At 41.8% G+C, this 16,895-nt stretch overlaps 1 protein-coding gene and 1 long non-coding RNA gene across 3 annotated transcripts in view; one reads left to right on the forward strand and one right to left on the reverse strand.

Annotated features, from left to right (window-relative positions):
- Positions 1 to 6,666: 6,666 nt before the first annotated feature.
- LOC133486145 (uncharacterized) lies at positions 6,667 to 8,632 on the reverse strand. Its single transcript, XR_009790936.1, has 4 exons — positions 8,473 to 8,632; positions 8,230 to 8,356; positions 7,714 to 7,870; positions 6,667 to 7,466 (listed from the first exon to the last, which is right to left on the reverse strand). It is a non-coding gene; the product is annotated as an uncharacterized LOC133486145 (long non-coding RNA).
- An 883-nt stretch (positions 8,633 to 9,515) lies between these two features.
- The window catches only part of LOC133486115 (coiled-coil domain-containing protein 85A-like), a 36,690-nt gene continuing 29,310 nt past the window's right edge, over positions 9,516 to 16,895 (forward strand). Inside the window, exons 1-3 of one of the 2 annotated variants that reach the window (XR_009790924.1) lie at positions 9,516 to 10,124; positions 11,334 to 12,399; positions 12,475 to 12,530. Coding sequence is in view for 1 of the 2 variants with exons in the window: in XM_061790786.1 (XP_061646770.1) it covers positions 9,891 to 10,124; positions 11,334 to 12,399 (1,300 nt within the window). In the remaining variant the exon portion in view is untranslated. The remainder of the gene's footprint in view (positions 10,125 to 11,333; positions 12,400 to 12,474; positions 12,531 to 16,895) is intronic. The other variant, XM_061790786.1, reaches the window with a different exon arrangement.

Here is a 16,895-nt window from a genome sequence, read left to right on the forward strand (position 1 = left end):
GGGCAAAAGGCAGGGTACACCCTGAACTGGTCGCCAGCCAATCACAGGGCACATATAAACAAATAACAATTCGCACTCACATTCACACCTATGGGAAATTTAGAGTCTTCAATTAATCTACCATACATGTTTTTGGGATGTGGGCGCAAACCGGAGTACCAGGCGAAAATTCACGCAGGCACGGGGACAACATGCAAACGCCACACAGTCGAGGCTAGATTTGAGCCTGGGTCCTCAGAACTGTGAGGTAGATGTGCTAACCAGTCGCCCACCGTGCCTCCCAGCAGTAGTATATGTATTACGTATTTATTTCTGTTCACACAACCAACGATCAATAATGCAACTATTAACAAAGGAGCTAAACTGAAACTACAGTGGATATTAAAAAAAAATCAACCCACCCCCTATTCAAATGCCAAGTTTTGTGATATGCAACAATCAGACCAACAACAGCCACCCTTTATTGTGCCTCTTACTAAACCCAAATAAATCTCAGCTCATTTTACAGCACAAGCCACAGTCCCCAGAGAGCTTCTGCAGCATCAAAGTTCAAAGGTATTAGTCAGAAGAAGGGTACACAAAAATTCCAAACCATCATCGTCCTATATCATATTCCAGTGGAACTTCGATTAAGCAGACCTCAATTTAATGCATTTCGGATTTAACGGACAGAAAATAGTGTCCGTTGGAACTCGAAATCACCCATTTAATGCACCAGTGAGGTAATTTTGGATAAACATTAAAACTTTTCCAAATTATTTTTTTTTACAGTATTTTATACTGTACTGGGCATTTTAATCCCACGCAAAAAATTACAAAACAACAATTTTGTACCGTAATGCTGTTTTTAGGCCACAAAGGAAATACTTGAATATAACGGACAATGTGATTCAACGGACAACCCCTCCCCCTATTAGTCCACTAAATCGAGGTTCCAATATACAACCCCAATTCCAATCAAGTTGGGATGTTGTGTTAAACATAAATAAAAACAGAATACAATTATTTACAAATCATTTATTACCTATATTTAATTGAATACACTACAAAGACAAGAAAAATAATATTTAATCTTATAAACGTGATCGTTTTTAGCAAATAATCATTAACTTAACCATTAACAAGAATTTTATGGCTGTAACACGTTCCAAAAAAGCTGGGACAGGGTCAGTTTACCACTGTGTTACATCACCTTTTCTTTTAAAAACATTCAATAAATGTTTGGGAACTGAGGACACTAATTGTTGAAGCATTGTAGGTGGAATTCTATTCTTGCTTGTTGTACAGCTTCAGCTGTTCAACAGTCCGGGGTCTCCGTTGTCATATTTTACGCTTCATAATGTGCCACACATTTTCAATGGGAGACAGGTCTGGACTACAGGCAGGCCAGTCTAGTACCCACACTCTTTTACTACGAAGCCACGCTGTTGTAACAAGTGAAGAATTTGGTTTGGCATTGTCTTGCAGAAATAAGAAGGGGCGTCCATGAAAAAGATGTTGCTTGGATGGCAGCATATGTTTCTCCAAAACCTGTATGTACCTTTCAACATTAATGGTGCCTTCACAGATGTGTAAGTTACACATGCCATTGGCACTAACATAGCCCCATACCATCACAGATGCTGGCTTTTGAACTTTGCTTCCATAACAGTCCGGATGGTTCTTTTCCTCTGGCCCGGAGGACACGACGTCCGCAATTTCCCAAAACTATTTGAAATGTGGACTCGTCGGACCACAGAACACTTTTCCACTTTGCATCAGTCCATCTTAGATAAGCTCAGGCCCAGAGAAGCCTCCGGCATTTCTGGGTGTTTTTGATAAATGGCTTTTGCTTTGTATAGTAGAGTTTCAAGTTGCACTTACGGATGTCGTGCCAAACGGTATATACTGACAGTGGTTTTCTGAAGTGTTCCTGAGCCCATGTGGTGATATCCTTTACACATTTATGTCGGTTTTTGATGCAGTGCCGCCTGAGGGATTGAAGGTCACGGGCATTCAATGTTGGTTTTCGGCCTTGCCGCTTACATGCAGTGATTTCTCCAGATTTTGTGAACCTTTTGATGATATTATGGACCATAGATGATGAAATCCCTAAATCCTTTGCAATTGTACATTGTCCTTGCTCGGGTATTTCCTCACGCACTTGTTCACAAAGCGGTGAACCTCGCCCCATCTTGGCTTGTGAATGACTGAGCAATTCAGGGAAGCTCCTTTTATATCCAATCATGGCACCCACCTGTTCCCAATTACGCTGTTCAGCTGTGGGATGTTCCAAACAAGTGTTTGATGAGCATTCCTCAACTTTCTCAGTTTTTTTTGCCACCTGTCCCAGCTTTTTTGGAATGTGTTGTAGCCATAAAATTCTAAGTTAATGATTATTTGCTAAAAACAATACAGTTTATCAGTTTGAACAAATCTTGTCTTTGTAGTGTATTCAATTTAATATAGGTTGAACATGATTTGCAAATCATTGTAATCTGTTTTTATTTATGTTTAACACAACGTCCCAACTTCATTGGAATTGGGGTTGTAATTACTGGATGAAACACTTTCCTCTGGATATTTTATTTATTTTTTTATTCTGTGGGTCTCGCTAGTGTTTTGCCCATTGTCCCAGGCCAGATGGGCAAATGTCTCCAAAGACATCGGGAAAGAGAAGTCTTTGTTGTTAGGCTCTTCAGGCTGGAAGTTAATTAATTTAGCATCCGGGTTCAAAACCAGAAGTCTGTGTCTCGGCTTTGAAACTACTTGCTTGTAATTCATTTAGCGTCTGTGTACGAAGTGAAACCTGGCATCCCTGTGCTCGTCTACCTCGGTGGGGTAGCGGAGACAGCGATGCCGCTTGGTCTGGAGTTTGGGGTCACGGTGCCATTGGGCGAGAGCATGTCCGTTACAAAAACGCATCCCAAACATGCTCAATGGATGATATGTCCAGGGAGTATGCTTCCCATGCAAGAACTGGGATGTTTTCAGCTTCCAGGAATTGTGTACAGATCCTTGCAACATGGGGCCATGCATGATCATGCTGCAACATGAGGCGATGGTCGTGGATGAATCTCGTCACTATATCCTGTGCATTCAAAATCCCATCAATAAAATGCACCTGTGTTTGTTGCCCATAACATATGCCTGCCCATACCATAACCTCACCGCCATCATAGGCCACTTGATCCACAACGTTGACATCAGCAAACCGCTCAACCACACAACGCCACACACGCCTGCCATCTGCGCTGAACAGTAAAAACCGGAAGAGAATGAAGAGAACACCTCTCCAATGTGCCAGATGCCATCCAATGTGAGCATTCGCCCACTCAAGTCGGTTACAACGACGAACTGCAGTCGGGTCGAGACCCCGATGAGGACGACGAGCATGCAGATGAGCTTCCCTGAGACGGTTTGTGACAGTTTGTGAAAAAACGATTTGGTTATGCAAACCGATTGTTGCAGCAGCTGTCAGGCCGGCTGGTCTTAGACAATCTTGGAGTTGAACATGCTGGATGTAGAGGTCCTGGGCTGGTGTGGTTACACGTGGTCTGCGGTTGTGAGGCCGGTTGGATGTACTGCCAAATTGTCTGAAACGCCTTTGGAGACGGCTTATGGTAGAGAAATGAACATTGAATTCATGGAGTCAGCATGCCAATTGTACTCTCCCTCAGAACTTGCGACATCTGTGGCATTGTGCTGTGTGATAAAACTGCACATTTCAGAGTGGCCTTTTATTGTGGCCAGCCAATGCAATGCAATAATCATGCTGTCTAATCAGCATCTTGATATGCCACACCTATGAGGTGGGATGGATTATCTCGACAAAGGAGAAATGCTCACTGACGCAGACAGATTTGTGAACAATAGGGAAATGGCCTTTTGTGTATGGAGAAAAAGTTTTAGATTTTGGAGTCCAGCTCACGAAAAATGGGAACAAATACAAAAGTGTTTATATTTTTGTTCAGTGTATATATAAATATATATAAAACAGAGTAATAAATGACAAAGTGCCAAATTCCTGGATTCTGAGATTATGAAGCCTCCCTCCAAAAAGTTGTGGAAAATTTGACAGGCAGCAAAAATATTTTTGATGATGAAGGTAGTGTCAAAGTTCACATACTGGAACTGAGTTTCAGCTGGCACAGGCTTGATTCCCAATCATTGCTCCATTCACAATCACCTTGCAATTGAATGGAGGGCAGTCCATGGTGATGCCTGCTTCTCTCAGTCAACTGGGGACTTGCACCAGTCCTCTCTGGAACCTTGAGCAGGATGAATGTTATCCAACATGAATAGATAATTGTGATAGCGTCTAGTATAAAGTGTAAATGGATTTCTGTATTGCCATTTAAAGCAGTATTTGTTGTACGTCTGGTAGAGACTACATTAATAATTATTAGAGATTGTTGCCATAAATCAATCCGCACAACTGACAGTTAGGATCTTAAACTGAAATATTTCACTTTGGTAAGAAACTGAATTTTAAAATATATGGCAGTACTAGCAGTGTTTTGTCATTATTGTTTCAAAAGCAAGTAATTTTTCACAGCTTCCAACCGATCTTTTCATCCTGGTTAAGGTAAGCAGCCTTGTTCATGTGTCTGGTGCACAAAGACCATACTGGTAAATTTGTGCAATTGCTACATATGATCCACTGATTTAAGTGGCACAGTGGATGACTGGTTAGCACATCTGCCTCACAGTTCAGAGGACCCAGTTTCGAATCCGACCTTGTCTGTGTGGAGTTTGCATGTTCTCCCCGTGCCTGCGTGGGTTTTCTCTGGATACTCCGGTTTTCTCCCACATCCCAAAATCATGCAGGGTAGTTTAAATGAAAACTCTAACTTTCCCGTAGGTGTGAATGCGAGTGCAAATGGTTGTTCATCTGTATGAGCCCTGCAATTGGCTGGCGACCAGTTCAGGGTGTACCCCACCTTTTGCCCAGAGTCACCTGGGATAGGCTCCAGCACGCTCGCGACCCTAGTGAGGATAAGCGGTATGGAAAATGGATGGATGGATGGATGGATGGATGGATCTTCTGATTTAAGCTTAATCAGGATGTTTTTGGGAAGCACACATTCACTTGGGGCTGTAACAGAATGAGGCAAATGCATTAAATAAAATACAAATGGCAAGCCTTCATCACTGAGATGGAGCACTGGAATGTAATATTGTACCAGTGTACCATATGCTCCTTTCATAATGTTGTCTTATCATGTCACACTAATTTGTGACCACCCAAAAAAAACATGATTCATGTGTCTCTGAACATGAAGCTTTGATGATGGATGGAGCACTTTACTGTACTGTACTGTAAGTGATCCTAAAGGAGTTTATGCCCCCGCCTTGCCGTTGCAAGTGTATAGTGTCGATGTGAACTTGCATGGATTATATGGCATTAGTTTGCCCACATCAGGCTTGGTGAAGGATTAGTCAACACGCTTTAGCAGAAAAGCAGATTTGTCAGTCATGCTGTATTTCTCTCTTCTCTCTGTATCTCACTATGAGTCATGCACACACTGTACACATACAAAACAAAACACACGATTGAACACCCCCCTCACCATTCTCCCACCCCAACCCCCACCTCCGAGGCCTTCTACCAGAGGTCAAGAAACATGCTGCATGCTGTGGCCCGACATTACAAGGCAGAATTCTTATTCATGTGCTGCACTTATAGTCTCTCAGGCAAATCTATATTTCAGTATTTATAGCAGGCTATCCTTCTTGGATAGAGAACTCAAATATATACAGTAATCCCCCTGGAAGGATGTAAATTTGAATTCAAGACACTGGTACACTTATGAAAATGTACTAAGTACAACCCCAATTCCAATGAAGTCGGGACGTTGTGTCAAACACAAATAAAAACAGAATACATCCGGGTTTGGAACCGGCCTACAGTTTGCACTGGCTTGTGCCCCCCATAGGGCTGCATTATATATATATATATATATATATATATATATATATATATATATATATCCATCCATCCATCCATTTTCTGAGCCGCTTCTCCTCGCTAGGGTCGCGGGCGTGCTCGAGCCTATCCCAGCTGTCATCGGGCAGGAGGCGGGGTACACCCTGAACTGGTTGCCAACCAATCACAGGGCACATAGAAACAAACAACCATTCGCACTCACAGTCACACCTACGGGCAATTTAGAGTCCAATTAATGCATGTTTTTGGGATGTGGGAAGAAACCGGAGTGCCCGGAGAAAACCCATTGTAGCTGTGTTTTTCAAAATACAGTAGGAAGTTTGGGCTTGAATGTAACAACTAAAAAGGTGTAGTTGTCAAAAGATTAAAAAAGAAAAAGACAGAGTGATAGTACGGTGAATGGTTATTTGATAAACGTATTTAAGAAGGAATAATTATTCCAGTTGGATAATATTCATTTTTGTAATGGTCAAGCCACATCATAGCTGAGCCTATACTACCACCTAGCGTTAAATATCTGCAGTGAAATTGACCTGGGAAAGAAACAAAATATTTTCTTTCAGTTTATTTCCAACTTCTATTTCCTGAAGTCAACAGGTCAAGTGTTGTACTGCTTTTGAGCGAACAGGCTAACCAAGAAGAACAAGATAAACCTCATATTTCTTAACCACATGCCGTAAGGCAACAAGGTGAATGTTTTGATCTGTCGATATGGGTGAAGAAAAAGCAAACCAAACCACACGCACAGGTTTATTGTCTGAGGAAAGTCAGGGTGTTTTTAAAGTCATTTAAACTTGGTTCACATATATGTATATACAGAATTATACAAAACATCAGTGAAGATGAGTTAGTTAGTTCGAGCTCTCAATGCCATGGGGCACATTAGGCCGCAATTCCGGTTTCAGTCATCTATATATATATTTTTTTTACGGGTGCAGGTGATTGGCCCACTGCCCAACCCCAGCATTTGGTATTTTTTGGCGGTCTCCCATCCAAGTACTAACCAGGACCGACCCTCCTAAGCGTCCAAGATCGGGCAGCATGTAAGGGATCGGGTCGGCTCAGTGAAGATTAGGACTACTATATTCATTGAATCAGCCCATATAAGACTTGGCTGACTTAAATGAATTTAAGATTAAAATTATACGATTTACCACCCTTTTTTCTTGCAATTTTCTAAATATCCACTCCATTCAAGTTGATTGCAAATGCAAAAATAGTTGATTTGGACTATTTTATTGTTTCTTAGATGTCTGTTCAGAAATGTGACTAATTTGCCAAATATGATCTTGATTCAGAAGATAGGTTCAGAAGAACAACAGCAGGTTCGCAATAAACAGATAAGGATGAGGATGTTTATGGCATTTAGAGAGCAGTCATCCAAATTTCATTGTACTGCTGCAAAGCATAATAGGAAGTGTAACCAGCTCCAGAGTAGCGGCTGTTAACAAAGGGCTTCCCAGCTTGTCTCAAGGCTTCTTGCAGCTTGTCTTTATTTTCTTGGCCTGTCTGCTTGCTTGGTCTTTCCCGGAATTTTCTTTACAGGATGTGGAAAAAGAAAATTATTACATATAAGAAAATAGCTGTCCCCATTTATTGTTTGAATTTCAAAATGCTGCACATTCAAATATCAGATTTCTTTAAACCTTTCAGTTTTGACTATAATCTATAATTCATCATACTTTGAAAGCTGTACTTAAACTACTGTACATGTTTATATACTTTTACTATTTGCTTAAAACATAGCTTAACCCTTTAAAGAAAGCAATGACTTTGTTTCTTACTTGACATAAACAGTACCCCGAGGTCTTGTTTGCAATACCACATCTGTGTCACTGGTAAGAGCCACTTCTGTTTCATTTGGCACAAACCAAGACATGTTTGCATTTGCACCTTCAGTGAATGTGATCAGGACAGGCCAGCTGTTAGGCATCGGAAAACCTGTATGTATGCAACTCTATATCATGAGAGGGACATGAAACTGGAAAAAACAAACAAAAAAAAACCCACAACATTGACTGACACTGTCTAACATTAAACATACGTTTTATTGCACTGCATCATACTGAGAGGCAATAATTATGGTACAGTAGCCTACTGCTAAAATAATACCTACGTGAACAGATAGGAACATTTGGCACAATTGTTTACAGCTCATACTGAATCTCATTAGAATGAATCTGTTGAAATTAGTACCAATGTCAACTTGTTTACATGTACTCAAAACCACATGATAGTCAAGTAGCTGATCGGGGAGAAAAATGAAATTCAAGCTACTCTTTCAAAGCCCGAGAGCCTACCTTTAGCCTTCTGTCTGTCGCAGAAATTTTTCAATCTGTTATGTGCAGCGATCACGTCAATTATCTGATCATCTTTTATTTTAGTGGTAATCCAACGGGTTTCAACATACAAACGGCTTTCAAAATCCTGTAAATAAATCCAAACCAAAAAAAAAAATCATAAAACATTTCACAGACATACTATGATGAAGAACAACTTATCAGTGGTATTTGAGAGCGGTTACAAATCAGCAGATAACTTACCTCATTCAATGCAACCAAAGTGTATTCAGGGCATGGCCTTCCATTAGTGCAAATGTCATTAATGGTCAGCGCTTTACACAGGGAAACGAGGACAAGAAATGACAGCGAAGAAAGAGACTGTTCCATCCTCTTGTGAGTTCTCGAAAACTGGATAATCAAGTAGATTTGCTATGAACATATCACTGTGATACTCGACTCTGATTCGACCAAATAAAGTGGGGGTGTGGCGAACCAGTGCTTTGACACATAGCATACAATGTTGTGAAAAAGCATTGGCCTCCTTCTCATATTCTTACATTTTTGCAGTTTCCCCACTTTTTCTTTATTCAATTATTTCAGGCAATGGCATTTCACAAAGGAAGACAAAGGATATTTACGAGACTTTGTTTAAGACCATCAAACAAATTTACCGGTAAATATCACAAAAAGATAACTGAAGTTATGCAGTTTGACTTGCTTTTAGGCGGCACGGTGGGCGACTGGTTAGAGCGTCTGCCTCACAGTTCTGAGGACCGAACACATGAAATGATCAGACAGATGATGGCCATTGAAGCTTTTTCCACGCTTCCCCTTGAAAAGCAATACGCAGGTTTGGCCAACAGCTGGTTTTTGTTTTCTTTTTTTAAAAGTGTGTCAAAAACATTGATGTCTCACAATTGTCTCAAAGTGGTTCACTGCTTCAGAACGCCTTTGTTTGTTTTTGAATACAGTCACAGCTACTACCCTGATTGTCTCACAGAGTCAAATAATTAGTTATGCCGTATGTCAACAACTTTCCACAGCAGGAATGTGCGTTATACGCTATTATTAGTTTGAGAGAAAAAGCATTGCATTGTGCTAAAATAGCTGATATTTATATTTCAATGATCAGATTGACTCTGCACATGAATGTTGGGGTTTCTAGGCCATGACCTAACCTCCTCGGACCAATTTGCACAGAACAGTTTTGTCAACACGTACAAACCATCCGGGTGGTTGTACCGTTCTATAAATTGCAGCAGATGGCGCACAAAGAGAGGCAGCCATAGATGCGCTCGCAGAGACTTCCCAACATGTACACCCCGGCTCATCCGAGCTCTCTTTGCACCTGCAGCCTCCCCCCATCGGGTCCTCCTCGATCTTCTCGGTGGTGGGCGCACGGCGGCCTTTCAGCACCTGGACAGAGAAGCTGCACCTGAAGCCAAGCCATTCGAGGTCTCAGGCAGAGGCACGGAGCTGCGGTGATGCTACGGTATCATAAATAGTATCAGAAGGGCACGGTGTGGTTGTCGGAGGCACAGCAACCTCAATGACAGCGATTCAGAAACATAACGAAGGGCGGGCTGGGGGTCCCGATCCGGGTTGGGTCAGAGTATTTTAGCGTGCTTCTGTGGAATTCTTTGGACCACACTTTTGGGCCCTGATTGGAGTTGCAAAAGATGGAGAAAGGCGCAGCGCACATTGCGCAGCTTTCCGAAAGGGCAGACGGTCACGCGGACGACATCGCCAAGGTACCCGACGAGGAGCTGCTCCTGTGGGGCAAAGACGAGCTGGTGAGGCGCTTGCGGAGGACCGAGGCGGAGAAGAGAGGCGTCATCGTGGAGCACGCGAACCTGATGCGAGAAGTCAACAGAAGGCTCCAACAACACCTTCATGAGATCCGGAGTTTGAAGGTGAAAATGGGATGGGGGTGAGCTAGATTGGGCACATGGCCCGTGGCGTATACATTATAAAACTATAAGTAATATAGTGAAATTCCACTGGGGAGAGACAGAAGCAACACTTGGTTGGAAGACTCCAATATTTGGAATACTGTAGATTAAAATTCAATTTTACGCAGTTCATTTTTCATGCTTGGTATGTTGACGTTAATATTCTTATCATAATTGTTTCTATGAACTGGTGACGTCCAGATCTTTTCACCAGCGTCTTAGCCTGTCTGACATTAACAAATGGATGATGCATCCCAGTGGCGTCGCTTAGCTTTTAAGGACGGGGGGAGGGGGGGAAGGGGGGGGGGGAGTACAAAATTACACAAATAGCTAACAAAGACAAAGAACATATGTATATATTTTGTTTTCAGTTTTGGGACAGATTTAACAAAGATACAATACTGTGCCACTGTGGCATTCACCTTCATTTATTGAAATGATCAAATCTCAAAGTAATTATTTCAATAGACCAAAACAATTTGCTCTTGTCTAGAAAATAAACGGCACAAATAATATTTCTGAAGATGACCATTCTAAATATGCGTGACATTTATACAAAGTAAAAACCACAAAGTTTGTTATGGTTAGGTTTAGGTCTTTTTGAAAGACGATGCGGCACAAAGTAAAGCACGGTATAAGAACTGTTTCACTCCTGTAGCTACAAGCACAAACACATAGGGCAATACTACAATCTTATTCCAGCATCTACAAAAGTATCACAAGGTACCAATGACCACCAATGACCACCAGTGTGTCATGTGGGCCAAGTTGCACCCGACAGGGATCACTGACTGACATGTTTGAAAATATATCTCGATATGACTGATGTTACTGACTGGAGAGATATATATATATATATATATATGTTTTATTTATTTATTTATTTATCTATTCATAGACTAGATAAAACTTAACAATTCATGTATAATAGATCTGATATTGTTTGTAGTAATACAGATTAATTGATTGCTTGTGTTTTTTTTCTTTCAAAAATACATGAAAAGAAGACCTTGAGAAAAATAATCGCATATTAAATCGTAATCGCAATTTTGATGGAAAAAAAAAAAGACCAAAATCGTTCAGCCCTATCCTGAAGTATCGATGTCGCCCCGTCACTGGTTCTGATCTGTGTGTGAGCTTCCCTCTCTTGTGCCTGTGTTTCAAAACCAGGATGTCAACCAGAAATTGCAAGAAGATAACCAGGAGCTCCGGGACTTGTGCTGCTTCCTGGATGACGACCGTCAGAAAGGGAAACGGGTGACACGAGAGTGGCAGCGCCTGGGCCGCTACAGCAGTGGTCTGATGAGAAAGGAGGTGGCCATCTACTTGCAAAAGCTGAAAGAGTTGGAGCAGCGGCAGAGTGATGTCATACAAGATAATATGGAGCTGAAGGAGGTGTGCCTCATGCTGGAGGACGAGAGGGCTGCATCTGTTGCATTAGGGAGTAGTGGAGGTGGGCGAGAGGGGCCTGGCCGCAGGACTTCCATTGACAGTCACAGCAGTCTGTCACAACTGGGTGCTGGGTTACCTGCACCTGGCCTGCTGCGTGATGTTGGTGATGGGAGCAGCACCTCCAGTGCAGGAAGCACAGACAGCCCTGATACTGCCCAGCAGAAACCCTTACCTGTGGGTTCCAGTGCTAGTCCTGGATCAAGATGTGCCTCCCTGGAACCCCCCTACAGACTGGAAGACATGTGCGATTCCTCAGGCAGGAGGCACAGCTCCACTCCAGAATACCACACCTTCCCCCAGCCATGCCGCTCACGAGGAGGGTCCCTTACCAACATGGACCCTCAAGGCTTCGGAGGAGGCAGCCCTGAAAAACATAAATCTCCCAACAGGCAACCACGCGACCCGCACTGTAAGGCCTTCAGCTCTGACCTACTTGCCCAGAAACAGTTGTTAATTTTAGGGCAAGTATCACCAGGTTGTGGGAAGGGCATGGCCAAGTCCAGTCCAGAGTTGAGTCAAAGACACCGTCCAGATAACGCCATCGGGGCAAGCTGTGGGAGCCCTGAGGCAAAGAAAACAGTACCAGGAACACCTGAGCATCTACGAAAAGAGCGAGTGATAGTGGGGAGTCCAGAGTCCATACGACACCACCATCACTATCAGATCAGTCCTGGGATGGAATACAGCAAGGGAGGGAATAGCAGAGGCTCCCTGAAACGGGATGGGATTCACAGGAGGGCGGCTGGAGAACAACTCTCCCCCCACCACCAGAGTCTGTACAACGGTAGGCACAGGGTAATATTCATTTGTCTTTAAATTCATGTTCTCTTCTTGAACCATGTACCATCATTTTTAATAGATGCAAGGCTGCTCATTGCTTTGCCCCCAGGTCAGCACATCATCTTAAATATTAAGGTACAGTATATGTATCAGAATATAACATTTTCCAACATGTTTCTCAGTATTGCAGAAAACCAACAGTGATGTTGTAATTGTGTGTATTCAAATTACTGGGGGGTAAAAGAACTTTACAGTGGTTAAAATTATAGCCATACATATTAGAATTAGGCTCTATTACAGTCAGCAGGGCCGGAACTTTTGGCCCTATTACATCAATGCCGCAAATTGAAAAGACTATTTTTCTTCGGCCCCTGTCAGTCATAGATCCTGTGAATCGACATCACTTTTCTCCTCCTGACAGCGCCTTACAGTGCTGCTGGAGCTTATTGTGAAGCCATGTAGAGCAATTATATCATTAGAGACCTTGCTTCCAATGTGCTGGGAGCCAAGGACTGAAATTTCATCCATCCACCCATCCATCCATTTTCAATATCGCTTATCCTGTTCAGGGTTGCAGGGAGTTAGAGCCTATCCCAGCTCAAAAGTCGGACTACTCACTGAATTGGTCGGCAGTCAGTCGAATGACACATATTGAGATGGTCAACCATTCACACCGTCACTGACCGGGAACTGAGCCCACGCTGCCTGCACCGAAGTTAGGCAACTGTACCACTGCACCATCAGTGACTGACTGTATTTTATTATATTATATTATATTATATTATATTATATTATATTATATTATATTATATTATATTATATTATATTATATTATATATTATAATTTTATCTATTTATCTATTTATTATTACATTATTACATTGTAAAAGTCTGGTTTATTGTCAGAAAAGCACAGGCATTTTGTAACAGTATGAATACAATATGAGTATTTCATCTCAGAGGAAAGGAATATTATAAACATTTTGACTAGTCTCTAGCTCTATTAAAGAAGAAATAAGTTGTTTATAAGTTCACCTTTTGATTTCAGTAATAGACAACAATGTTGGAAATGTAGTATATATAGTATAACAACTACAAAGGAAAAAAAGAAATGACGATAACTCATTGTCATACAATATTGTATTTTTTATTTATTATTATTTTTTTTGACAGTCTCTCACCTGTACCTGGCTGACTTCTTTTTAAAAAATATCCATCTATTGAAAAACAGACATTTGCAAACAGTGTTCCATAAGGTGTCGTGTCGAAACTAGCATTTAACTACATTCAGCACATGCAGTTATGGCAATGAAAGCAACCTGATACTGCCAGCATTTTAAAAAAATAACTGAAAATAGACACCACACTGCAAAAACTCAAAATCTTCAAAAAAATAAGACTCATCACTTTATTTCTAGACCATTTTTGTTACTTGTTTCAAGCTCATTTTTACTCTATTTTTAAATAAGTAGACAAAACGTTTGCCAGGGGAGTAAGTAATTTTTTGTCCTACTCCAATTTTTAAAGTTGTTTTTTAAAGTGATGCGTCTAATTTTAATTAGTTTTGACTATAAATAAAATATTCTTGGTGAGATTTTGAGTTTTTGCAAGGCATGTCAACTTTTTCTACCCCATACTCTTAAAATATAAAAAACACCACATATGAACACGCCCTATCTTGGCGTAAGATACTTCATGGAGACATTTCATATCGTATCAGATAAACTGGGTTAGGGTTATTGAATAGCAAAACTGTTTGCTATTCAATTAGCTAGTGATAACTCCAAGTGCCTAATTAGCTTATGAGCTAATAGCTATGCAGTATGCCGAGTCTGTGCCGACACATAATATAGAGCAATTCAAGAGGAGGCATTGAAGCATCGCCGTGTGGTCAACTGTCATTACATAGATGGTGTCAGCGTAAATGAAGCATGACCTGGTCATTAGCGTTAACACAGCTAGAAATGTGTGGAGTGGTTCAGACGATACAGTAGATATGAAGACTCTACGCCAGCGCTAGCAGCCCGGCTAACCGACGTGCCTACGTGGCGACCATGTTGGGAAAGTCGATGTTCCCCTTCAAAGGCAATGCAAGGACATTGACATTAGGTTATAACTTGTTCATTTGTCAACCGATTTTCAAGAAGTTAACTTTTTTTTGTCAATGCCAAAGCGTGTGAAATAGCTACCGAACACATTTTTTCAAAATAAATAAATAAATAATAATAATAATAATTTGAGGATGAATTCATAGGGTGGGCGAAGGCAAGTTCTGACGGCGGACCCCACCCCTCTGCGGCCCGTCAATCGGAGTGTCCAGACCAGAAACCAGCACAGCCCCTTGGCCCCACATACATGCTTCTGAAAACATTTTTGTTTTCTTGGAAGATTTATTTTAATTCAAGATATATAGATAGATACATTCATAAATTGACAACTATCCATCCATCCATCCATTTTCTGAGCCGCTTCTCCTCACTAGGGTCGCGGGCGTGCTGGAGCCTACTCCAGCTGTCATCGGGCAGGAGGCGGGGTACATCCTGAACTGGTTGCCAGCCAATCGCAGGGCACATAGGAACAAACAACCATTCGCACTCATAGTCATGTGGGAGGAAACCGGAGTGCCCGGAGAAAACACACGCAGGCACGGGGAGAACATGCAAACTCCACACAGGCGGGGCCGGGGAAATTGACAACTAAACATTGTAAATCCATACGTTGTTGGGGGGGACGAACGATTGTCGGGGGGTGGTGGAGTCTGGAAAACGTCTGAAGCTCAGGGATGCTTGGACGATTTTAATTCATATTTCACATGTTTACTGAGGCACCTTAGAGCCAGTATTGCATCTCAAATACTAGATAAATTAGGTTTGGTAAAATATGGTACCTTTAAAGAAAATTCTCTGTTGCTGAATGAACCCAGTTAAAAACAAATAGGTTGTTGGATCAATTGCGTTAGTCTAGCACTGTGGTAATGGGCGCGCTAATTGCACATCTTTACTGCATTAGCTGGTTAAGTCTTTCATAATCAAAAGAGAAAAAACCCCTTAGCTTTTATCATAGATCTTAATATTAAAAGGCACAAAGTTTCCAGTGCAATGAATGAAAATGTCAATGCATGCCAAATTTGATGGCTGCAATTTTTCACATTGTGATGTGGTGTCTGTCCTGTTGGGGAAAAACAGTTTGCACAATGTATTTGGTTCTGGACACAAAAACAAACCACATCAGAAGATTACCTGTGCTAATTAACAGTCTAACGTTTTGATTAATTGAAGGCTTCATGCCGCCATAATAACACTTTGATTGCAAATACACTTGCTTTCCAATCTGTTGAAGGAGACATGCATTTTTCCGCAATGAAAACAGGTTTCTTAATAACATGTCTGTGACATGCGCCAAATTACAGAATACTTTTCACCTTCTTTTTTAGCCCAACTGAATTCAATATGTTTTGAGGTTGAATTCCTGTCTCATGTAAATAGGCCACTGTTCATCCCGCTCACCTTCACTGTGGGGCAAATACTGGGATGGATTTTGATACCATCACGACCAGAGGTTGCGATTAGGTGAGTGGCTACTACTTGCTGATGCTCCAGCCAAGAGTCTGTAGAAAAAAGTGAATACTCGTGAAAGACAGTAAAAGCAACCATTGTAGTTGCACTTATGGATGCACTTCATCACTGAACAGCCAAATAAGACTTGTCATCGTCTGTCGCTCGCACCTGGTGGTAGTGTAGTCTAATTTAACTGCACTGTTACTTTACAATCTGGTAAAATTTAGAACACCTTGCTCTGAGACACATTTTTGAAAAGCGGCACAAAATTGATCATTGTCATACTAGAGCGGCTCCAACTACCAGAGACAAATTCCTTGTGTTTTTCACATACTTGGCAATAAAGAGGATTCTGAGTCTGATTCTGAAAAGATTGAAGTCAATTTCCTTTAACTTATGATGTACACGCACACACACCCACCCACACACACACAGTACATAAAGCGCATAATGTAGCACAGAAAATGGATGGCTATACAGTGTATATGTGTGCCTCACAGTTCTGAGGACCGGGGTTCAAATCCAGGCTCCGCCTGTGTGGAGTCTGCATGTTCTCCCTGTGCCTGCGTGGGTTTTCTCCGGGCCCTCCGGTTTCCTCCCACATCCCAAAAAACATGCATGAATTGGAGACTCTAAATTGCCCGTAGGCATGACTGTGAGTGCGAATGGTTGTTTGTTCCTATGTGCCCTGCAATTGGCTGGCAACCAGTTTAGGGTGTACCCCGCCTCCTGCCCGATGACAGCTGGGATAGGCTCCAGCACGCCCGCGACCCTAGTGAGGAGAAGCGGCTCAGAAAATGGATGGATGGATGGAAGGTGAATTTCCCCTGCAAAAAGTTTCAAATAAATAAATCGATCAATACAAACACGCATTATATATATATAATGCAGCCCTATGGGGGGCACAAGCCAGTGCAAACTGTAGGCCGGTTCCAAACCTGGA

This window comes from Phyllopteryx taeniolatus, chromosome 11 (assembly GCF_024500385.1).
Source record: "Phyllopteryx taeniolatus isolate TA_2022b chromosome 11, UOR_Ptae_1.2, whole genome shotgun sequence".
NCBI classification, from domain to species: Eukaryota; Metazoa; Chordata; class Actinopteri; order Syngnathiformes; family Syngnathidae; genus Phyllopteryx; species Phyllopteryx taeniolatus.